We start from the raw sequence: 25,484 nt of genomic DNA, 5'->3' as shown, positions 1-25,484 counted from the left end.
TACAACCACAACCAAATATATATATATGTTATTGGAATTTTCTGTGAAAGACCAACACAAAGCCACGCACAATTGTGAAGTATAAAGAAAAGTGTACATGATTTTAAATTGAAACACATTTATTTTTACAAATAAAAACTGAAAAGTGTAGTGGGCAAAAGTATTCAGTCCCCCTTTCTCTCCATGCAAACAATTGCACCCAAAAAGATGCAGAAAAGGTAGTCCATGCTTTCGTAACTTCCAGGCTGGATTACCACTGTACTTTCGGCCAAGGAACACACCTGACCATTCAAGAATAAAGTTTCAGGGGTGTGTCAAGGAGGTGAAGTTATAACTTCTTGGCCTAAATGCAAAACGATATGTGTGGATGAACGCCAACATTCTGAACACACCTCGCCTACTGTCAAACATCAAGGTGGCAGCGTCATGCTCTCGGAGTCTTTCACTTCAGCAGGGACAGGACAGATCAGGTCCAGGTCGATGGGAAGAGGGACTGAGCCAAATATAGGACAGTCTTCTTTCTAGTTCAGAATTGTTCGTCACTTTGTGTTGCTCATTTACATAACAGTCTAATAAAATATAGTTATGTTTGTGGTTGTGACAAAATGTGGAAAAGTTCTGAATACTTTTGCGAAGCCATTGTACATATGGATATTCCATTTGAAGTTATACAGTTTGTGAGTCGGAAAACACACAGTTTACATCGGTATTCTGGATACGACAGGCACATGTCCAGCTTGTGTCACGGTCCTAGAGTTTTGGACGTAGGGATCCAACCACGGGCTTGTCTGAGCAGAACTCCTTCCACCAGGATGGCCGCTCAAGCACCTGGCTGCCCTGCATAATCACAGACCACAGATTCCTGTAAAGCTGCAGAAGAGGAAGAACAAAACCAGGATTAGTCAAAGAACATTGACAATAAGCTCATATATCAAATAAACCATTACACTTGATGGCCAACCCACACTGTCACCCACGGAGCAGTGGCAGAGCTCCAGGCGTCTCAACCCAACACCCTCATCACCATCTCTGGGGATGTCAAACATGTCAACATGGACAAAACCCCGACAGCCTTCACCCAGTATGTGGACCGTCCAACCTGGGAGGGGAAGACTTTGGACAAGCTGTATGCTGACATTAAGGATGCATACAGCTCTTCACCCCCCCCCCCCCCTGGGAAGATCAGCCTGGTCCACCTGGAACCCTGTTTTGAGTCCATGGAATGGGATGTACTCTGTAGGTGCGTTTACATGGACACATTTAACCCGGTTAAAATCCTGATTGGAATAAAAATGCTTCATGGACACACCTTAACCGGAATAGTCCAACCCAATCCAGCCTGATCCGGTCACAATTCTATCCCGATCGAGAGGGGTGGTTTATACCGATTTGTGACCCGGTCAGGGCGCATGAAAACACTTATTCCGATGTTTCGGTACAAGTCGTCCTTACTGCGCGTGTCTGTGATGTCAGCTACACGCGCTGCTGCTATTGCCGGAAGCTAGTTGGTGTTTAATATATTTATTAATTTCACAGAGAATAACAAACAGAAATACAGACAATACAAAGAATGAAAATAGAAGTAAAGAAAACAAATAAAATAAAATGAGAAAAAAAATAAAAAATAAAATAAATAAATAAAAATAATAATAATGTAAATAAATCCCACCCAAACCCACCCCTGTTCACTGTCAATCAAACAACATATTACATTTCACATCAATACAAAATAAGACCTATTGTACTTGAGTCAGCCCAGATATGCTCGATCAAACAGATGGTCACTCCTGGACCTGAGTAGAAGGTTGGTCAAAAAATATTAGAAAGGGCTTCCATACTTTATAAAATTGTTTTTCAGAACCCCTCAAAACAAATCTAATCTTCTCTAGTTTGAGATAGAATAATACATCTTTAATCCACTGTGACACAGTGGGTGGAGCCGCATCCTTCCACTTCAAAAGAATTAAACGTCGTGCCAACAATGTCGAGAAGGCGATTAATTTCTGACCCCCTGCCAGTAGTGCTAAGCCTTCAGTGTCAACCCCAAACAAAAATAATAATGGATTATGTGTTATCCTGATGCTAAATATGGAAGAAAATATATCACAGACACCCCCCCAAAATTGTTGTATCCTGGGACAGAACCAAAACATATGGATCAAAGTGGCATCTGCCGATTTACATCTTTCACAAGTTGGGTCGATTTGAGGGTACATCTTAACCAGTTTTGCTTTGCTAAGATGTGCCCTGTGTACCACTTTAAACTGAATAAGGCAATGTCTTGCACACATGGAGGATGAATGAATGTTCCTTAAGATCTTTTCCCAGTCTACGTCAGAAATACCTTTTTGGAGATCCTGTTCCCAGGACCGCTTGATACCAGCCATTGATGTGGAACTCAGGCGTGAAATCAAAACAAGCATTGCAGAAACAGCCTTTTTCTTGATCGGGTTAAAACACATTATCTCATCAAATGTATCATTTAGAGGTTTAGTAGGGAATCCTGAAATGGAGCCTGAAACAAAATTTCGAATCTGTAAATATCTGAAAAAATGAGAGGCGGGTAAGTTATATTTATTGGTCAACTGTTCAAAAGAGGCAAATGTGTCTTCAATGAATAAGTCTTTTAAAATTATCAGCCCTCGTCTCTGCCAGCCATAAAATGTAGCATCATGCAATGAAGGTGAAAAACAATAATTAAATGCAATTGGGCTTTCCAAACTCATCTTCAAAAGACCAAAATGTTTTCGAAACTGAAAGCAAATTTTGATAGAATTATGGACTATGGGGTTGTCAGACTTCCAGCTGCTTGATAATGGAATTAATGCACCAGCAACAGACGACAACGAAAAAGAACCAAAAGAAAGCTTTTCCATTTCTACCCATGCAGGTCCGTTGTCATCATATTGATGGTGCATCCAGAAAGACAAACAATATAAATTTGAAGCCCAGTAATAGTTCTGAAAATTTGGCAAAGATAGGCCTCCATCTTGTTTTGATTTCTGCAAATGTTCTTTACGCAAGCGTGGCTTCTTACGGTTCCAAAGAAATGATGAAATTATAGAATCCAGTTTCTTGAAATAGGTATTAGGAATGTATACAGGAAGGCTTTGAAACAAGTAGAGATATCTGGGTAGTACGGACATCTTAATCACATTCACTCTCCCAACTAACGACAGGGGGAGAGGTAACCATTTCGACAGATCTTGTTGCGTATGAAATTGTAGTTTGGAAAAGTTTTCTTTAAAGAGATCACAACATTTTTTAGTCACAGTTATGCCAAGATAGACAAAACTGTGTACAGCAATCTTAAAAGGAACTGTGATTGTGGCTAGTTTGGAGTCAGACATATTTAAAGACAGTAATTCACTTTTGTAGAAATTTAGTTTATAGCCTGACACAGGACCAAATTTATTTAAAAGTTTCAGAATAGAAGGAATTGTTACCTCAGCCCTCGATACGAACAGCAGGAGATCATCGGCATATAGAGATAGTTTATGTTCATTGCCAAAACGTGAAATACCATGAATAGATTGATGGTTCCTAATAGCTATCGCCAAGGGCTCGATAGCTAGCACAAAAAGGAGAGGGCTGAGTGGACAGCCCTGGCGAGTTCCACGGTGAAGGTTGAATGGTTTTGAATAATGGTTATTAGTAAGCACCATGGCTGTGGGGCAGGCATATAATAATTTCACCCAGGACAGGAATGAAGGTCCAACTCCAAACCTACGCAAGGTCTCAAACAGGTAATCCCACTCTACTCTATCGAAGGCCTTCTCCGCGTCCATAGAGAGAAGACACTCGGAGTCTGCTTGGCTAGGTGTATACAGTATATTAAAGAGACGGCGAATACTAAAAAAAGAACGTCTATTCTTAACAAAACCAGTCTGATCAGGGGAAACAATGTTAGGCAGAACTCTTTCCAGTCGATTGGCTAAAACCTTTGCTAATATTTTATAGTCCGAGTTTAAAAGGGAGATCGGCCTATATGACCCGCATTCTAGAAGATTCTTATCCTTTTTGGGAAGGAGTGTTATGCAAGCTTGATTTAGACTATTGGGAAGAATACCTTTATCAAGTGAATCTGTATATAGTGTAGCTAAAACAGGGGTTAATTTTTCAGCAAATGTGGCATAAAACTCACTCGGCAGGCCATCAGGGCCTGGTGAACGGCGAGATTGCAATGATTTAATTGCTGTCATGATCTCCTGCTGTTGTAAAGGTGCATCCAAGGCAGAAATCCCACCTGCTGACATTGTCGGCATTTTTAGGTCTCTGAAAAAATCAGAAATAAGATTAGGATCATTGGCACTATCAGAGCTATACAAATTATTATAGTAACATTGGAAGACATCATTTATCCCTTGCTGGTCCATAACAGTCTCCCCATCTTGGGATATAACCCCCTTAATAGTTTGTTTGGCCCTTGCACATTTCAACTGTCTTGCCAGAGCTTCCCCAGCTTTGTCTCCATGCTCATAAGTGTCACTTCGGTTCTTTAACAGTAAATACTCTATAGAATGTGAAGTTAACCTGTCATATTCTGCACTAAGCTTTAAACGTTCTTTATACAAGTCCTGGGAAGGGTTCTGAGAGAACCTGATATCTAGATCTGCTATTTGTTTTTCTAAATCCTTTCGTTTCAAAATAGAGACACGTTTCTTATTAGCGGCAAAGGATATCACCTGGCCTCGAAGATAAGCCTTAAGAGCTTCCCACACTGTTGAAACTGAAACATCAGGTGTCATATTAATTTCTAAAAATAAGGAGATTTGTTCAGAAATAAAATCTATAAAATTTTCATCGCTCAACAAAAGAGAGTTAAATCTCCAAAGTCTTCGTGGAAACGTCACACCAGGTATGTTCAACGTCAGCAACAGGGGTGCATGGTCAGATATAACAATAGGTTGGTAATCACATAACTTAACATGAGAAGTTAATTTGTTGTCAGTAAAGAAATAATCAATTCTGCTATAGGTTTGATGGGGATTTGAAAAAAAAGAATACCGTCTATCCTGTGGGTGCAAGAAACGCCAGATATCTGAAATGCCATAAGTCGAGAGAAAAGACTGTAAACAAGAGGCCGATTTTGTAATTGAATATCCCGTTCTTACAGATGACCTATCCATCCCAGGGTCTAAACATAAGTTAAAATCACCCCCCATAATTAACAAATGAGAATTCAGACTTGGCAGAAGACCAAAAACGCGTGAAAAAAAGTTGGGGTCATCACAATTTGGGGCATATATGTTAGCCAATATGACTTTAAAATTAAAAAGTGAACCAGTTACTATAATATATCGGCCATTAGGGTCAGCTATGGTTGATGAGGGATTGAAATGGACCTTCTTGTTAACCAGTATTGCAACACCTCTAGCTTTCCCTGCAAAAGTTGAATGGAAGAGCTGCCCCACCCAGCCACATTTCAAACGGGTGTTATCTGCAGTTTTAAGATGAGCGGATCGATGATTTGTTTACAGCGGAAGTTGCTACGCTACGCTTCTTCTTCTACCATTTCCGGTGCTTTTGGTCAAACTGCGCATGTCAGAATATTCTGTTCCGATCAAAAGTGTGATGCATGAACACGCAAATCCTAATCGGATCGGATTTTTAGGGTCCATGAACACGGCGCATCGGATCACAAGTTTACTCTGAACTCTGATCGGAATAAAGAAATGTTGTCCATGTAAACGCACCTAGTGAGTCACATGGAGACGACATCGACGGACTCACAGAGTGTAACAACGTCTGTGTGGACTCCAATGTCCCAACAAGGACTGTGAGGTGTCACCCAAACAACAAACCCTGGGTAACAACGGAGAGGGCATTCAGGGATGGCAATAGGGAAGAGCTGAAAGTGATTCAGGGGGAGCTGAAAATGTGAAAAAAGAGGCTGTACATGTACTGTATGTGCACATATATATGTACTTCAAACCCAATAAAAAAGATTTAAAGAAGAGAATAGTCTTCCTCCATGATGAGGCCATGGAGGAAGACTATTGGTCGGCCTTGAAGAAATTCTGGCAAATCGTCCGCTGCCTCGGAAGCGGAAAGCGGAGCAACTGACCTCGACTCGGGATATTGTCGGACGCTGGAAAGAATACTTCGAGGGGTTTCCTCAATCCTGTTTCAATGTCTTAAAACAACGTAGTTGCGGTTAGCAGGCGCAACGCCTTCATATTTTTTTTTTACCTGTCCATCAGCATTGCCAATCGGCGAATTGAGAATGAAATCGGGAGGTGCGAGAACATCCACTAAGGCGACTGCATCATCCTTCAACTGCAAGAGAGAGAAGGGGAATAAGAAGATTTAGAATTAGAATAAGCTCTGAGGCAGCAGCACCTACGAGACACAAACTCATCACCCATCTTAAGAGAGAGAAGACGCCTCAAGAATACAGCGTCTGAGCAGCCGACTACATTTTCAGTTTGAAGGACATGTGGACCACTTTTGGACGTCTTTATGCCTTCAGTGTTGAGACATAAGTGTGGCTGGACTCTGGCTCGGATCAAAGTCCTGAGAATCTGGCCACAGTTTTGTAGAAATGGATCGGCCTACTGTTAGTCACACAGCAGCATGACCAGGAAAGTCTGGCTCTAATATATGAAGGGTCGACTTCTGAATGTTAAACTTTTCCTGTCAGGGGTCTCCACAGCAAATAAACGTCCTCCACCTCACCCTGTCCTTTGCATCGTCCTCCCCAACACCAGCCACTCTCATGTCCTCCCTCACTACGTCCATGTCTCTTCTCCTGGGTCGTCCTCTAGTCCTGTTCCCTGGCAGTTCCATCTTCAGTGTCCTTCTACCGATATAGTCCCTGTCTCTCCTCTGGACATGTCCAACCCATCAAAGTCTGGTCTCTCTGACCTTGTCTCCAAAACGTCTAACCTTCACTGTCCCTCTTATTGTCTCATTTCTGTCCAACCTGGTCACTCCCAAGGAGAACCTCAGCATCTTCATCTCCTCCTCTTCTAGCTCCGCCTCCTGTCTTTTCCTCAGAGACAATGTTTCTAAGCCGTCCATCATGGCTGTCCTCACCACCGTCTCTAAGCCGTCCATCATGGCTGTCCTCACCACTGTCTCTAAGCCGTCCATCATGGCTGTCCTCACCACTGTCTTGTAGACCTGTCCCTTCGTCCTATCACAGAGCACACCTGATACTTTCCTCCCCCCGTTCCAGCCTGCCTGCACACCATTCTTCACCTCCTTTCCACATTCTCTCCATCACTCTGCTCTGTTGACCCGAGGTACCTGAAGTCCTCTCCCTTCTTTACGTCTATTCCTTGTAGCTTCACTGTCCCCCCTGGGACCTTCTCATTCACACACATGTACTCTGTCTTACTCCTGCTCACCTTCATTCCTCTCTTTTCTATATGAAGAGTACTGAATCTTAATCCAATGTTTCCAAGGCCTTCTATTCCACAATAGTATGAACAGGGGCACGCAGAGGGACATGGACATTGTCCCTACCTGGGAGCAGAGTGTGAGGATGGTCGTCTGGATCAACTCGGCAGGCTTTGCACCGCTGAAGTAATTACCTGAACAGTAACAAAGCGTGTTAAATAATATTACATCTCATCTTGCATTTCCTCTCAAGCCGTCACCGTTCTATAAATGCACTCTCCAGCCTCAGAGCTGCTCCTTGTCATCCAGGATAGAGGTTCTGATCAGAAACGCCGCCGCAGCTCAATTCATTTATTCATTTAACACCTCTCCCGAGACCGGGGTTATGTAATCACCAGTGTTGGTTTGTTTGTCCTTCTGTTAGGAAGATAGCTCAAACAGTCACGGAGAGATCTTGATGACATTTTCAGGAAATGTTTGAAATTTTACCAAATTTTGTTGCTGATCCAAAAGAGATCTTTACTCTCGCCGAAGAGGAGGCGAGGGTATTGCAATTGGGTCCGTTTGTTTGTTTGTCTGTCTGTTTGTTTGTTTGTTTGTCTGTTTGTCTGTCCGAGCGCATAACTCAAAAACTAGTAACCCAATCGACTTGAAATTTTTACACAAGCAAGGTTCTGTCCGTGGCTCGGTCCTCCACGAGAATGGCGTTGATCCGGATCTGGATCCAGATTCTAGAATGATTTTTACATCTGGAATTGTGCCTGTGCTGTAAACTGCCACTTTAAGAGGGAGGGACACGAATGGCATGATGGGAAAAAGAGTCCAGAAGGAGTCTTGTAGTACGTTCCGGAGCAGCAAGCTAGAGCAGGTTTGGCCCCTCTGATCCGGAAGCCCTGTTTACTGTCTCACAAGATCCAATAGTCTATTGGAGGCGGGGTCTGCAGTCTCTGATTGTCGTTTTCTAGTTGATTATGGATCACTTTAAACTATTGCAGTAAATGGAGCTTCAAAATTTGCTCCTCGATAGTTCGGTTTATTATTGGCTGATGTTTATGGAATGTGACGCAGTCATGCAGGTCGGGGTATCGTATATATTGTTGTACATACCCTGGTACAGGTTGGCCATGTGGCTGCTGAGGCTCCACATTCCATACAAAGTACACAGCTTGCTGAGTACAGGTCTGAGACCAGCTGGCGTGTCCTGATCACAAACTAGCTCTTGAAACCTCTGGAGGCAGTTGGATTCAATGTAGGCCATGGCCAGGGAACGGCAGAAATATACCTGAACAAGCACACATATACGACACACACAAGAGCAGTGAGACAACACTACCACTGTTCAGATCCGATTAGAGCAGATCATGGGTGACAAGTAATGTTTAATAAAACAATGTCTACATTAATTCAGAAAAAAACAAAGAATGATTTGGGACAGTTGGTCTTAGATTTTTAAATGCCATTATGTCGGCGAAGTTATCTCACAGTGGGATGGACTTGCGGACCAACTTGCTGGTTACCCGGCCGAACGGTCTTCTTCCCTTAAACTAAATGTTTTGTGGTATTTGAAAAGGTTTACACCTGATGTGAAGAGATTGTATAAACCTAAAAGATGCCAGTAGATTATAGTAATGAGATTCCCATGAGCTTCAGAAAAAAAGTGTTTTAATAACCCTCCTTAGAATAGGAACAAAGCCTTAGAGAAAGGTGAAGTTAAAAAGAAACTGGTGATGCTCAATGACTATTTCACAGGGGACGTGTTGCTTCATAGACTTGTATTCTTTATGTAAACACTGGTGATATGTCCTCACTTTTACATCTAAAAACCATGGAAAAACATGACCTCTAAAAACAGGAAAAATACCTCTAATAACATTAAAAATATATATTTCTCATACATTTATCTCATTATTTCAGGAAAAGATTCAGTGAATGCAATAAGCCTCCGTAAAGGTAAAGCACAGAGCAGTGTCTTATTGTCACTTTTTCTTCTTCTTCTTACCTGGCTGTTGTTACGTGCCTCAAACTCATCCTCCCCAGAGGCCTTCTGCTGTTCCAGCCTCTTCTGGCACTCCACCAGCAGGAAACATACCAGCCACTTGTAGGCCGCCACTGGCACTGATTTAGGATGACATTTAAATAATGACTTATACAAACGCACTGTAACGCAAGGTTGGACCACAAAGTGTCTGACAGGAATGTAATCAGTCGTCATCGGTCACTGTCGCTGAGCTTCCAGACCTTATTACCCTCGACGAAGGGGAAGCGAGGGTATTGCAATTGGGTGCGTTTGTCTGTTTGTCTGTCTGTCTGTTTGTCTGTCTGTCCGAGCGCATAACTCAAAAACTAGTAACCCAATCGACTCAAGATTTTTACACAAGCAAGGTTCTGTCCGTGGCTCGGTCCTCCCCGAGAATGGCGTTGATCCGGATCTGGATCCAGATTCTAGAATTATTTTTACATCTGGAATTGTGCCTGTGCTGTAAACTGTCACTTTAAGAGGGAGGGAAACAAATGGCATGATGGGAAAAAGAGTCCAGAAGGAGTCTTGTAGTACGTTCCGGAGCAGCAAGCTAGAGCAGGTTTGGCTCCTCTGATCCGGAAGCCCTGTTTACTGTCTCACAAGATCCAATAGTCTTTTGGAGGCGGGATCTGCAATCTCTGATTGTCTTTCTAGTTCTCCTTTTTGTCACAGTGTAACCCAAAGTGTACATTTACTGCACCACATTTGTGTCACTAAACAGTACACTGTTGTGCTACACACGGTGTCAAATGAACACCTGAAGCTCAGCATCAGCACAGCCAACGCAGTCTGCCACTGCAATGCTTCATATACGGACGTTGCTCCAAACGAACCACAAATTCTAAACACGACCGCTTCACACACAAGAATATTCAATAAACTGAATGGAGATGAAAGCAGGACCAATGTTGGATTTTTCAGATATCCCTATCGTATCAAGCCAAAAGTCTAGAATACCTGCTGGGTCCATACACTCGTCCATTGTTGTTGCTCGAAACCTGCTTTCCAAGATGTTGTGGAAATCATTTAGGAAGTCTACGGTGTGAAGAGGAGACTGAATCCGAATGGCACCTAAAAAGCACAGAGCGATGAAAACATCCCTTCTCATAGAACAAGATGATGTTCCCCTCAGCAGTTAGGACATTAAATTGTCTTTGTGCATGGAGAGCTGACCTTGCTGCTTAGCATGGAGCCAGCTGACCAGATAGTTGCTGGTCTGCTGCAGCAGGACATTGTTGTCTCCCTCATAAGTGCAGTTTGGATCGTTGTCGTTCCGCAGCTCACCGAGTCGGTTCACTGGAGAGAAAACATGTTGGTACCGTGTTTTATGTGTGCACATTATGTACAATAATACCACTATTACGTATCACATGTACAGTATACATACATGTATGTGGCATATGCCCATTGTGAATGCGCTGTACAATTACCTCCGCTGAGGCAACGGTTATGTAATCACATTGTTTGTTAGCAAGATAACGCAAAAGGCCATTGACGGATCTTGATGAAATTTTCAGGAAATGTTTATTTTGGTGATGATCCAGAAGAGATCCTGGATTCTTGATCACTCTGAAATTATAGTTAACATTGCAGTCAATGGAGGTTAAAAATCTGTTCCTTAATATCTTGGCTAATTATTGACGAATGTTTATGGAGTTATGTAGGGTGGGGGCGTCTATCTTTCCACCGAATTTCATCCGGATTGGATTTTCCCATTGGAGGCTTTATGCATTAATTTCACTCACCAAAAATCATGAAATGTCTTCTGGATCTGTGTCTGAGTAACAGCCACAAAGGCCTATCTGTGACTACAGCACATGATAAGATGAGAAGCTACACTTGAGAGAAATGTCGTGTAATAAGAGCATTAATGTGAGACCAACCCTGCATTATAAGTCTCATGACAAGCATGCTAGAAAATACAACAATTTAGGCTAGTTAGTTTACAGTCAGGAATCTGTGTGTGTGTGTGTGTGTGTGTGGTGTTTATTCATATGTTTATGACTGACTAGTCAAATATCCATGTCCGCCACAGGCCTCCCTACACTCCTGAATCCCCCTCTGTGCGGTCCAGGAGCCCAGTGCTTTACTGGAGCAGCTAATGGCATGGATCTCTCTGCCCAACTCAGCCTAGGAAACACAAAACAGATATACAACAGTTATGATTCATGCTCGACACAGACACACGTGCACCTCATATTTTACAGACTTGTCTGTCACTCTTGTCCTTCATCAGAAGTCCCATCTGGAATTCCATAAAGTTGAAGAAGATGGATTTGGAGAAGTTTCCCAGGGCATATGCTGCTGCCAGGTACGGGATCAGACGCCATTGCTTGAAACAACATATAAAACACTTGATGAATTTGTGTAACCATTCATTAGCCAGACTGAAAATTAAGAGCTATGCTTTAGACATGCGCAGATTTGATAAGGTGCACGCGCTGTACCTGTAACTGGTACTCCAAAACAGGAATCTCTTCCATGTATTTGGGTCCAAACTGTCTTCTTGTGGCCGAGAAGCGGATGGCAATAGTCAGGGCCAGGCTCAGGTTGACCACAGCTACCCTGGTGATTGACAGCCTGCCGCCCGACAGGGCTCCTAGAGAAACCCCGAAACGCTTGTTGGGATCCTAGAGCGCACAGGAGAGAAAGCGTGTGCTCTCTGGTACATAGATCAGTACACAAAAGAGAATTGAGCAGTTACCACTAACCTTGAATGGGGTAACATAGCAGCCATCAGGAGTAACATCTCCAGTCCTGTTCAGCAGATTTTCCCGAGGAATTCTCACATTATGAAACAAAGCAAACCTGAAAAAAAAACAATCATGAGAGCCAGGTCAGAAAAGTGACCTTCATTACTTTATATTTTACTGCTCGTAAAAACATTCAGTTGTTTTGTTGGCGAATATAAACTGACCGAATGTGAATTTCCTTTTCATCTTTATAGTTTATCGGGAATGGGCTCACCAAAAATGAAGTCAATCTAGTAACACCCATGGAAGGAGTTTGTTACAACACAAAGTGTGATATTTTATTTTTTAAATAGCTATAATCATGCGTGCCCAGTTTTGTGCACGTTATAATAAAGGAGCATGCCCATTTCAAGTGATCGTTGAATATGTTCCCGATATGACTTTTCCTATAAAGCAGTGTGGCCTAGTCTTTAACATGACTCTATCTCTTGTGATCCATCAGCTGTTTAAGAAGACAGGACGGCAACGCCTCGTCAATATAGAAGTTGCAATAAAGAAAAGTTGTGGTTGTTTTGCTGCTTGAGTGCAGCAGCTGTGGATTTCTACTGCGCCGGATGTTCTGTGTATGCCGGGCAATGTCCAGTCAGCAGTCTGTAAAGTTTCACGTTACCTTTCATTACCTGCCCGGCTTATTGGAAAAGCAATGGAGCAGTTCCCCAAAACAAGCAAAGAGTCGAGAGACGAGCTGGAACTATGCAATGGAAATAGGGATAAAGGCTTTACCTTCTGACCATGTGCTTTGCTAAGTCAGTCTGACACATCACTGACTCTTAAAGGGGACATTATGAAAAACTCACTTTTACAATGTTTCTACACTATTCTGGTGATTTTGGGTCCTTATCAACCCCAAAACAGCAAAATAAACCATCCAGCCAATCCTTTGTAGTTTGGGTCGGTCTGTAATCCCCTCCTGAAACACGTCTGGAAGAAATCGCTCCCCTTCTGACCCTCACCTGTGGTCACAGGCTTTGGGTAGTGACCGAAAGAACAAGGTACAAGCTGCTGAAATGAGCTTCCTCCATCGGGTGACAGTGGGAGGCTCCGAAGGGAGTGCGAGCACATTTAAAATGTGGCACTGGTGTAAATACTGCTGAACAGGAAGTAGTGTTGTTGTTGTTTATTAAAGTCTCTTTTGTATAAATATAATAAAACTGTCCAGAAAGGCCCTGTATGAACCAACTCACAAAATGTCAGTGAAGTAAATACAACTTCAAAATAATCACGAACCTCCTCATCGACCAAAAAGAAATGTTGAACGATGTGAGATGTGTGAGTTCTCAGTAAACAATAAAAGTGATGTCCAGTACCTTGTTTGAGTGATTTATTTCCACACAGGAGTGATAATGGCGGCGCAGGAGCGGTCTGATAACTATAAGCAGCTAAAACGGTAGAGTTTGAGTCACGGTACGAAGAAGAAAGCAACTGTGTCTGTTATTCAACACGATTACCGGTATGTAAAATCACAGAGCTGAAGAGTTTAGTGCTACCGAAGCAGAGCGACAGCTGCCGTTCAACCCGGGTGTCGGTGTCAATCCTGGCGTGTGTCACCAAAATCTGATGGTTTTGGGTTCGTATTCAGGTTCGGCTTTGGACGGATATAGTGAGCCTGACTGGGATTTGTCAGACGAGCGGTTCCCGTCTGGATCACCGAGGAGCAGCCCTTGCACAGCTGATTTATTGTTAAATAAATGTGTTACCACAGCATCAAAAGCTCTTTTTCAATGTTGTTTTTATTGTTATCTAGAAGTAAAAAACTTTTGAGATGTGTCACTACAGCAATAAATATTAGAGATAAAGTCATCGATCCGCTAGAAATGTTCCTCTAAACAAAAAGCTAGTTTTCTGTTGGAAACTGCTGATTGTGCTGAAATCTGCCTCTCTTCCATTAACTCTAGAACGTAAAACAGCAGGAACATGCCTTTTTTTCCTGATGAAAGATGAGACTTTGATCTTTAATTCGGTCTCTGCATAGTTATAGTATATAATATTCTGTGCGTCTTGAAATATACGGCAAAATGAGCGAAAACCACCGGTACTGAAGGTACGGCATCGGCTGGTACCGAGTGAGTTAACATTACTTAAAGGGGCAAAGAAAATGTTAAAATGTTCCTTTGATGTAAAATACCCATTATCCAGTCCATTCTGGCCCAGCTTCTTGCCCATGTCTCCAACAAGCACTCCAGGTAGAGCCAGTAAGTTCTTGGGATCTCTCACCTGCAACGTAATGGTTGCAACATTTAATTAATGTGCAAACTGTCTTCTGATCGTTTCATTCGTTGCTTGCCTTTAATACCCGGTCGGCGTGTTACATGATGAGATTAGAGATTTAAAAGGCAAGTTTGGAGAACGCTTATCAAACGATGAGCGACGTCCAGCGGGACAATGGCAAACTGCGCCCCTCCTTCGACTGTTTCAGGCGAAATGGAGATGATCGAAAAAGAAACGGTCCTGGACATCCAGTCTACTGTTTTAGAGTGTTTTTTGTTTTGGGGGTCTTCAATTTTACTCACGGATAATTATATTAACTCTTACCTCATGCATAATGTATCCTTCAAAGTAGTTGACGTGATTTTCCATTTAACTTTTGAATCATTAAATTTGACGTAAGAAATGAACTCATTTCTTTCACAGACAGTTTAACTTCGGTGAGGAGACTTACCGGGACGATGAAGGAGTGCAGGCCATGACACACCTGGTCCGGCGTGTAGAGCTGAGCGAACACCACAGCATGTGTTGCAGTCTTACCCAGGTTCCCCACCCAGAACTTAGCAGCCTCAAAGTCCGGGGAGTCGATCACAAACTCCTAGGAAGGAGAAGTTGGTGATTCGCTCAGTTTTTTGATTGATCAAATGAAAGTTTGAAAACCAAAACACTGCTCGCAAAGTGAGCTCGAATGATTGAGAAATATTTGCATAGTCATTTAAATTAGGTGCATTTTATGAGCAGGAATAATAATACAAATTTATAAAATTAAAAATAAAACTTGGAGAGGAAAAAAGACACAACCTTTAACTAAATTCATGTTTATTTATATAGAATCAGGTCATAACAGAACGTTATCTAACACAGGTGTAGCAGGGAAAGACAGAACGCCTCCACAAGAACAAGCACTTTGGCGGCTGATGGAAGGAAAAACTTTCCATTAACAGGCAGAAACTTTGAACAGAACCCAAGACTCATTGTCATTGTGCATTTCATACAAACTCATGTTTGTGCGCTGACCTGGGTGGTGGGGTCATACGTTGCTGTGGTCCTCATGGCTCTAGTGTTGCTGCCGTGGCTCAGCTCAGTCAATGCAATGCAACCAAAGGTCTATAAACAGATAAACAGTTTGACATTGTGAGTTCATGGAGATGACTGTACTGCCCCTAAATGTAGTCCTGTGCAGATGACCGCAAAATATGTCGATTGCAAATGTCTGTAATTGATCTCTATGTGCGCCCCCTCACTTCCTCCCACAATTGGGCCCAATCGCGTGCTTGCAGAGTCGTTCGGAATCAGGCGTTACCTCCGGATCGGGACTCGGATATATATGGATAGTTATTTCAGATCTGAAGTTACGCGTTGGAACAGAGTGAGCCCTCTCGGCATGACATCACTTCCTGTGACACCATTGGTTGAATGCTGTCAACCGGGGAAAAACACAGAAGCAGCTTGAAGCTAGTCGCACGAATATGTCTGCGGTGTGGAAGTATTTGAAGTCAAAAACCTTTGCGATTGAAGTGCTGTTCATTTTATTTTATTTTTTCCGAACTTGTCTGCATTTGTGCTCGACTGTGACAACATACATAACGTCAGTCAGTGCTAGCGTTCTAAACCTGTTTTGTTTTCAATGACATGCTCGTGGAATCGATATCACAATATCTGGAAAAACACGCGTTTCTCAGGTGCCTCATCGGAATAAACCCTGAGCGAGGCAGAAAGGCTGGAAGATGTCTTTCCAACAAAACAGGAAAAGTCACAGTATTTGACATTTCCTGTTGTAACTAGTCCAAGTCCAAAGTGAAAAAAAATATTTTATTTATTACTTGAATGTTCGAGCTACGCCACAGAAGTGCTCTGTTTAAGAGTTAGATGTTGAAATAAGACGAATAGAGTAAAAAATAAGGGACATCCTGGATCTGTTTCTTCACTCCTCTTTAAACATTTTTTTTATGTACGATAGAAGTATCGGATCGGTACTCGGTATTGGTTCAAAATCAAATGTCTCGGACACAAATAAAACCACTGATACACTGTAAAGTTACAGTCAGGATAGAGCTATGATGATTTACCGTCATGTCTTCACAGTTCAAAACATGTTTTCTGTGTCTCTCTGATCCTGTGTTTGCCACAGTCGCACCAAACATCTGAAAGGGAAGATGATGTCAGCATCTTTTACAGGCACGCACCAGTGAATGTAAAGATGGCTACAGCAATGCTAACACGCTAATAGTGAATAATGTCTGAAAAATCCGCTTCAGTTCAATTAGAAAGGAAAGCAGATTCATATCAAACAGTGGTCTCAAAATGTATTGCCTCTTCTTTTGTGAGTATCTCAACCTAAACTGTGCGGAATCTTTTAAAGTTTATTAGAAAAACTTGAGTAAACACAAAATACGACATTTTGATTTTGTTTGTGTTACTTTAGAGGAGGGATTGCACCAGGGATTATCTCTGAGCACATTTTTGTTTGTCATAGTGATGGACAGATCATCCCTTTTCCAGTGACGTGCGGTGGGGTTCATGTCTGGTGAGGCACAGTCAGATTTACAAATAAATGAACCTACGGCTTGTTCATCATTTGATTGGCAACATTTAACGTGTTTTGTTTAAAAATTCGTATCAGAATTTTTTACATATTGTCACAAACCTGGCTCATCAGTTTATGACAAAAAGGGGAGACCACACATAATCTCCGTATTTACAAGAGATTTAATGAAATTATTCAACTCTGCGTATCAGTGTGCGTGCAGCGTTGAATGTGTGTGATTGCGTGTGTTGATCAGTTAAAGTTTAACTGATGTTTATGTGAGGGTCATGTTGCTGCACTCGTTAATTTGCCTTATTACACACACCTGTTTCTGCCTCTCGCTCCTGGACCTGCGGCGTGGGGATTGGCTGCGGTCACCCCGGGCGCACCTGAGGCAGATTGAGCCAAATCGCCACCAGCCCTTATAAGCCCTGCTCCGCCCGCTGTTCCCCGTCGGACTACTCTTCGGTTCTCGTTTCTACGTGCAGCACGTCTTTCTGCCGCTCCCCGTCCCCGCTCCCCGGGTCTCGCCTCGTCCTTGCCGACCGCAGCTGATCCGTGCGCCCGGGTCCTGCGTAGCGTTTTCTTTTTTTTGTGACCGGTTTTTATTAGAGCTGGCTTTTTGGTTTTTCTTTCTCGGCTGTGTTTTTTGTTATATAGATATTTTCATTGGGCTCCAGCCGCCCCGCAATCCTGTGTGCGGCTCCAGGATATTGTGCTTCCTGATGGACATATCAGTAAAATGTAAAGTCCACGATCACGACATCTCCGTCCTCTGTTCCCTGGGGTCCCCTCGCACCCCTCGCACCCGTCCACAACAGTATAACTGTTAAACATATGTTCTGACTCTGAGACGTGTGTGTGTGTCTCCAGCCGGGGCGTGCGCGCTGCGGTTCTGCTCGTGTTTGGAGGCTTCTCGGTAAATTCTTCATGTCGCAATATCCCATCCGAGTCCAGACATTGTCAGAAGTTGAGAAAAGAAGGCAAGAAAAGCAGAAAGCACGGGTTCTTGCTTGACGTCCAGACATCCAGACAGCCAGCGCTTCCGTGTTTACAAGCCCATTTCGAACGAGCGGATCAGCTGATAAGTGCGCTGAATCACTCACGGGTCTCCTATGGGCTGGAGGCCATATTACACATGGCCTCATTCTGCAGTATTTTAATGCCGCTGAGCACAAGAATACGTGACGCACTAATTGTATTATTAAAAATGAAAAAATCATAAAATATATAATGTAATATCACTGATGTTATATTATATATTACATGATTTTTATATGGTCTTGTATGATGACAGGTGAGGCTGTGCCTCACCTGCCTCCACTGACTGCACGTCACTGCCCTTTTCATATGGGGGGATTATTGTACTGTAAAACCTTCTATCTCATTAACTAAAATTATTGTTTAAAACTTATATTTTGTGTCAACTCAAGTTGTGTTTTGTCCGCGTTGAATTTAGATTTAAGATCTGACACAGTTTAGTATGACAGACACACACACACACACACACACAAACAGGTGAGGATCTCGTACTTTCAACCACTCACCCCTTTGTTGAGAAAGTACTTTGCGGAAACGCTCCAGTCATACATGCCCAGACAAGCATTGAGCACCACAGATTTCCAGGGGTTGGAAATCGACTCTTCATTTGTCAAGAAGCAATGGCGGAGGAGTTGTTTCACCCTGTGGATTTTCATAAGAAGGTAAATTAATTGCTGTGAGGATGAATTAACAATGAATGAAACTTTCTTCTATGTTGATAAAACGGTACCTGAGGAAGGTTAGTTCTCTCATCTTCTCAAGAGGGATGTCTTCACCAGGATGACGAGCAAACAGTGCATCATTTTCGAGTGTCTTGAACACATGTTGCTATAGGATGAAAGAAACAATACACTGGATATGTAGAGGGAAAAACTAGAGGGATTCAAAGAGGTTCCTTTATTGCTGAGATTATGCAAAGGGGTACGGTACTTTTCTTTCCCGGTCCTGCTGAAAGTTTCTTTATAAAGTAAGTATAATTCTGAATCAGGTCAGTGATCGATTGATTACCTCTGCCAAAGACAAGTTCCCATCATATTTCCTCTATGCAGACATTTGCCACGGCTGTGAAAACTGACAACCAATAACACATGATGCTTTGCTTTCTACCTCAACTTGACACGTGTGATTCAATGTACCGGTACTAGAAAGCCCTGGCAGTACAAGCATTTCAAATGAGGATAAGGTTAGAGTTAGTGAACGGGCAAGAGAAGGAGACAATATGCATTACATTACACATTTAAATCGTGCCAGAGGATCCTGAACTCAATTCTAAGCATGTGTCACTAAAACGACAAATATTAGAGTCAAAGTCTAGAAATGTTTCTCTGCACAAGAAGATGGTTTTCTCTGGGTTTTTTGTTGGAAACTGGTCATTTCTGCCTCTGTTCAATGGTCAGTAACTCTAGAACGGCTGGTACTCAGCGTATGGCTGATGATGATGATGATGATGAATATATTTATTAGATAGAATGTTGGAGTACAAGTACAGTCACACAGTAGCATGTATTACAGTACAAGTACAGTCAAATAGTAGTATGTATTACAGTACAAGTACAGTTAAACATCCTGTCTAAGAGGAGCATTTCAAAAAAGCCCTTGCGGTCTTGTTTCCGTTGAAAGTCCTTCGTACATAAATCATCCACAATTAACAATACAAATTTAACAATACAAATAAAAATAAAACCAATATTAAATTACTCAACTGATGCAACGTAACATTAGAAAAACAAAAATAAAATGATTTTACACCGCCAGTGCAAACTAACAATTAATCTAAAATAAATTACACCACTGATGCAAGATGACAATGAATCACAATAAATAACTTACATAAATTACAATAAATTACTAAGGCAATTAATATGTGCAACGTAGGTGGACAAAAAAAAGGAGGGGGGGTTTGATCCGGAGAGAGTCGTGATGACTATCTCCGTTTCTGTCCCCCTAAAAGGTGTATTTTTAGGGCCTTTTTGAAGGAGGCCAAAGAGGTGCATGTTTTGAGGGCGGGAGTCAAACTGTTCCACCCTTGGGTGGCCGTATTGTAAAAAGATGATTTACCCATGTTAGTCCTGTAGGAGGGGGTAATCAGGTTGTTGTTTGAGCTCCCTCTAGTGTTGTGGCTGTGGGTGTCACTAAATCTGTGGAGGTGTTCTGTCAGGTACAGGGTTATTATAGTTAACGAAAACTAACGAAAAAACGAAAACTAGAATTGAAAAAACATTTTCGTTAACTAGAACTAATAAAAACGATAATTAAAATAGAACACGAAAACTAACTAAAACGGTATTGTCCGTTCACAAAACTAACTAAAACTAATAAAAATTAAAGACACTAATCTCTTCGTTTTCGTTTTTATCAATTTTGAAATTGATTTATTTTGCTCGGAGTTACGTGTGCCGGTGGCTCCGTCCGGCTGTTCCCGTCACTGCTCGTTGAGAATCGGGTTGGTGACGTCACTACCGACAGAAGTCGGCAGGAAGCGCCGAGCGCTCCAGCACCGTGTGGGATTTGTTTATTACGACGGAGGGAAACAAGAAAGCTAACTGCGATTAGCCCCCCCCCCCGTAACAGAAGCAGCCCCCCGGCTAGCAGTTAGCACCGCGAAGGAGACAACAATAAGGGACTGCTTTTAACCTGCACCGACTGGAGCCCCCCCCCCCCCCCCCCCACACACACACACTGGGGGGGCATGGCTCGCTGCATCGATGAGACATGAGAAGAAGACGAGCTGCTTGGAGCCAAGCCCAAAGTGAGGAGCCCCCTGATGGAGCCCCCCTGATGGAGCCCCCCTCAGCCAGGAGGCCCTGGAGATGGTCTGGATGAACCGTGGATTGGATTAGAGACAGACGACGAGGACACTGAACACGTTGGTGAGTGGTTCTAGTCCCAAATACATTCGTCTTGTTGACCTTTTATGCTGATATAAAATGTAACAATAATTAGTGTTGTAAACTTTAATTGATATTAAAACCCCATAAAGTCCCAAAAGGAGAGGAAATAAATTATTTATTTTACTCATTCTGATCCAAAACCTAAAATGCCAATCACAAATGTTGGAGCCTCCATCTGCTAAAACCTGAAATGTATAATTGTCACACTGAAATCATCGTTATTGTCATGTCATGATTTCATATCTAATATTGGGCTTCATTATAAATATACAATATTAAATGGGTTATCCTGGGGAAACTACTTTAGGGTGCTAACAGTGTAAGAAATTAAATATCATGAAACAAGTAACGTTATTATCCCTGCTGTAAAAACAGGGGTTATTACAAAGTCCTAATTCATCAATAATTATTAAACTGTACTATTCTTTGTGTGTTTTACATTTGTTTGTTTTTTTTGCTCAGAGCTTGACCTGCCAGATGGAAAAACCAACAAGTTCCAGCTGAAGGGTGCTCTCACCCTTCAGCTCACCCTGAACGCTGCCTGAAGAACCCAAGAACTCGCTGATATCAAGAGCCAGAAAGCTCGTCCACGCTGAGAGCAAATCATCAGCGGCAAATGAAGTATTAAGTCCGAGATTGTAGCACGTTAGCAGCTATGCTGCGGACTGTTACGGTTGGTTGTTTAAAATTACTGAATAAATGTTTTATATGTTATCTTTTGTTGAGTTGTATTATTTTATTATATTTTAATCCTGCATCTGACAAATAACTGAAAGTATAAAAAACTAAAACTAATAAAAACTAAATTAAACTAATAAGAACAAAACTAAAACTAATAAAAACTAAATTAAACTAATAAAAACAAAACTAAAACTAATAAAAACTAACAAATCCACTCTAAAAACTAACGAAAACTAACTGAATTAGAGAAAACAAATTCAAAACTAACTAAAACTAAACTATAATTAAAAATCCAAAACTATTATAACCCTGATCAGGTATGCAGGGATTGAGGGGACTGAGGGCAGAGCTGCATTGACTATTTTAAATGCCAATCCCATTTTGAGCTGTTTAACCCTGTCTTCTACCCTGAGCCATTTTAGGCTAGCAAAATGTCCAGGAAGAAGGTGGGTCATGGGCCCCAGATTGAGGAGTAGCCGAATCAGTTTGTTTTGGGAGGTTTGGAGCCTGGTTTTCAGGGACATTTTGATGTTTGAATACCAGGAGGTGCTAGCATAGTCAAAGAGGGGCTGAATGTGGGGGGAGTTTGCTGACCAACAGGGTGGCAATAGTGGTGAAAAAGCTGTTAAAACAATTAGCTACCACCAACCTGTCGGTCTGGAGCGAACCACTTGAGTTAATGCAGATATTACTGGTTTTTGTTTGGAGTCTGTTGCTGCAGCCTAATTGTTTTAGGGCCTCCCACAGTTTTTGTGGGTTGCTTTTGTTTGCCTTAATGTTCTCATTTAAGAAATTCTTTTTGGCATTTTTTATCATTTTGTTAACCTCATTCCGTAGTTTTCTGCTTTTTTCAAGTAGTTCCTCGTTGTTGGTTTTTCTGTACTCAGAGTAACATTTGTTTCTGAGCTTGATGGCATTCAATATTTCCCCCTTCATCCAAGGTTCTGTACGGGCTCTGACCCGAACAGCTGTTATGGGTGCTATCTTATTGATTACAGACAGAAAGATTTAAAGGAAGACCAGGTCCCCTCGACAGAGGCGGAGTTTAAAGTTTCAGACCAATCAGTTTCCTCCAGCGCTGTTGTTAGAGCTTCTGGGGAGTAATGCTTCATGGTTCTGCAGTTTATTGTGGTGTGACAATGGGCTGCAGGTCTATGAATTTTTTGAGTGCAGAAGATCATGTTGTGATCACTTAGATTGCACTCGATGACACCACTGTTTTTGATTCTAGATTTGTCCGATGTCAGGATTAGGTCTATGATGGTTCTAGAAGTGGTGCTTACCCTTGAAAATTGCTGAATCAGCTGGGTAAAGTTATGCAGATTACAGAAGCTGCTGAAGGATTTGAAAGTCGGGGTGTCTTTCCGAAGGACATTGGTGTTACAATCTCCTATCAGAATGACCTCCGAGCTTCCCAAGCCAATCACATGCTTCTCCAACAAATCATAGAATGATTTTTGGTCTGGGGGTCTGTATACTGCGCCAATGACCAGAGGTTTAGCTCTGGGATAAATGATCTTTACCCAGACAGACTCTGTGTCTGTCCGGCTATGAGTGATCCCGCTACAAAAAAAACAGACCCACAGAATTCAATCACTACCGCCCCATAGCCCTAACACCCATAATAATGAAGTGCTGGTGAATATCATCCTTCCATTTGTCACCCCACACCTGGATCCCCACAGAGGATGCTGTGGCCTGCCTGCTACACCTTCTCCTACAGCACCTGGACTCCCCAGGTAACTTTGCCAGGATACTCTTTGTGGACTTTAGTTCCGCCTTCAACACCCGACAGAAACACCTGCTGATCCGGAAACTACACCAACTCAACACGCCTCCCCATCTGATCCACCTGATCCACAACTTCCTCACCGACAGACTGCAAGCAGTAAGGGTGGGTACAACCACATCTGTACCATTAATACTGGGGTGCCACAGGGATGTGTACTGAGCCCCTTCCTGTACATCCTCAATGACTGCCTCAGCATCTCATCCACCACATCATATCTCAAATACTCAGACGATGCAGCCATCCTTGCACTTCTCTCAGACAACAAGTCAACCCGTGTACACAAGGTTGCGGGTACAAACGGCATGCAGTTGTCTACAAATAAGTAACCAGGATACAGATTTATTCATATTTAAAAAGGAATATTTAATACCTTGAATGAATGCAATTCCTCTCCCTCTATGAAAATCAGCATATCCTTCCAATTGAAAGAGGCCTTTTTTCTGTACAAATCCAGAGGACCAGTGGGGAGGTCAGCCATCTTATGGTCCATCTTCTTGCATTCAGACTGAGGGTTCCTTGAGAAAAAGAACATAATAATTATCTTTTTCGAGCGACGCACGTTTTCCAGAGGATGAAGGAGTCGTCGTCTGTTTTTGACGTCCAGGCACTGAGCTCTGACGTCACTTCTGAGTATGGAGCAGCAGACATTGCTGCACTGGCAGAGAAGTGTGAGGCTGTTCTGCAGAACCCACATTCTGGAGGTCATTACTGTGAGGCTGTTCTGCAGAACCCACATTCTGGAGGTCATTTCTCGTGAATGTGTTGAATTCAAGTCCATAATGAGTCTAGAACTTAAACATGGCCATTTTGGTGCCCTAGGCGAGATTATGATTTTGTGCCCCAACCCCCATAACGGCAAACATAATATATATAAAACATTAATAACAACAGCCATATGACGGACCTTAAAAGTTTAATTATTCTTCAAAACAACTAGCACACGCTATACAATACAAATAATAATTAAATAATAATAAAATAAAATAAAATAAATAAACAGAAATAAAACAGGGTTACTGTTCAGATTAAGAGGAAATTAAAAGTCCTGACAGCTTCCACACAAACAATGCAAAACAGATACATAGCAAATAATTTTGCCATGATAGCTTACATTTTAAATTTTACACGTCTGGACTTCCTTGCAGCAAAGGCATCGGTGGTATCATCAAATGATACCTGTCTTCACCGTCTGGGGTCTAAGCATCGACCGCAGAACACCCAGAGAATTGTATTTTTACTCTTTTCAGGACAAGCGGCCAACGAGGTATTTGTAGTATTGTTAGCTAGCGCCAGCTAGCGTGTGGCACTCAATATTGTTTGTTATGTATCGTGCAACAGTGACGTGCAGTCAGTGGAGGCAGGTGAGGCACAGCCTCACCTGTCATATAAAATCATATAAAAATCATGTATTTGTATTATTAAAAATAATATAAAAATCATATAATATAACATCAGTGATATTATATTGTATATTTTATGATTTTTTTATTTTAAATAATACAATTAGTGCGTCACGTATTCTTGTGCTCAGCGGCATTAAAATACTGCAGAATGAGGCCACATGTAATACGGCCTTCAGCCGATAGGAGACCCGTGAGTGATTCAGCACACTCATCAGCTGATCCGCTCGTTCAAGACAGGCTTGTAAACATGGAAGCGCTGGCTGTCTGGATGTCTGGACGTCAAGCAAGAACCCGTGTTTTCTGCTTTTCTTGCCTTCTTTTCTCAACTTCTGAAGATGTCTGGACTCGGATGGGATATTGCGACATGAAGAATTTACCGAGAAGCCTCCAAACACGAGCAGCGACCGCGCGTATTCATGGTCAAATTGCGGGACCGATTCGAGCAGAACCGCGGCGACTGGGCCTGACAGAGTCCATTGGATGTGAACGAGTGTTCTGTAACGTTCTGGAGAACATAAGCTGTCAAATGAAGCCCAGCTTTTTCTCTTTCTCTTTCTCTTTCTCTCTCTCTCTCTCTCTCTCTCTCTCTCTCTCTCTCTCTCTCTCTCTCTCTCTCTCTCTCTCTCTTCTCTCTCTCTCTCTGCAGCCCCAGCTGGACGGCGACACGCCCCCTCACCCACACCCGTCTCAGAACATGTGTTTAACAGTTAAACATCAGTTAAACTTTAACTGATCAACACGTTAAATGTTGCCAATCAAATGATGAACAAGCTGTAGGTTCATTTATTTGTAAATCTGACTGTGCCTCACCAGACACGAACCCCACC

General features: G+C 42.3%; 1 protein-coding gene across 1 annotated transcript; it reads right to left on the bottom strand.

Annotated features, from left to right (window-relative positions):
* Positions 1-750: 750 nt before the first annotated feature.
* LOC137913700 (peroxisomal acyl-coenzyme A oxidase 3-like) lies at positions 751-23,744 on the bottom strand. Its single transcript, XM_068757334.1, has 18 exons — positions 23,625-23,744; positions 18,621-18,718; positions 18,397-18,532; positions 16,392-16,466; positions 15,340-15,429; positions 14,777-14,920; positions 14,243-14,331; positions 12,076-12,172; positions 11,812-11,994; positions 11,574-11,696; positions 11,374-11,494; positions 10,538-10,660; positions 10,322-10,435; positions 9,344-9,459; positions 8,452-8,626; positions 7,471-7,538; positions 6,193-6,279; positions 751-870 (listed from the first exon to the last, which is right to left on the bottom strand). Exons 1-18 carry the CDS (start codon positions 23,742-23,744, stop codon positions 751-753), a joined length of 2,079 nt encoding a protein of 692 aa, XP_068613435.1.
* Between the last annotated feature and the right edge of the window lie 1,740 nt (positions 23,745-25,484).

This window comes from Brachionichthys hirsutus, unplaced genomic scaffold (assembly GCF_040956055.1).
Source record: "Brachionichthys hirsutus isolate HB-005 unplaced genomic scaffold, CSIRO-AGI_Bhir_v1 contig_747, whole genome shotgun sequence".
Lineage (NCBI taxonomy): Eukaryota > Metazoa > Chordata > Actinopteri > Lophiiformes > Brachionichthyidae > Brachionichthys > Brachionichthys hirsutus.
The sequence above is the reverse complement of the archived record's forward strand: the minus strand, read 5'-3'. Positions and strand labels throughout refer to the sequence as shown.

Bases quoted from the DNA above. Each gene is read 5' to 3' on its own strand.
- LOC137913700 (XM_068757334.1), bottom strand. From the start codon at position 23,744: ATGGACCATAAGATGGCTGACCTCCCCACTGGTCCTCTGGATTTGTAC. The intron at 12,173-14,242 runs GTATTTTACATC...TTTTTTTTTCAG, and splicing joins CAGAATGGACTGGATAATGG to GTTTGCTTTGTTTCATAATG. The intron at 7,539-8,451 runs GTATGTACAACA...GTTACTGTTCAG, and splicing joins CATGGCCAACCTGTACCAGG to GTAATTACTTCAGCGGTGCA.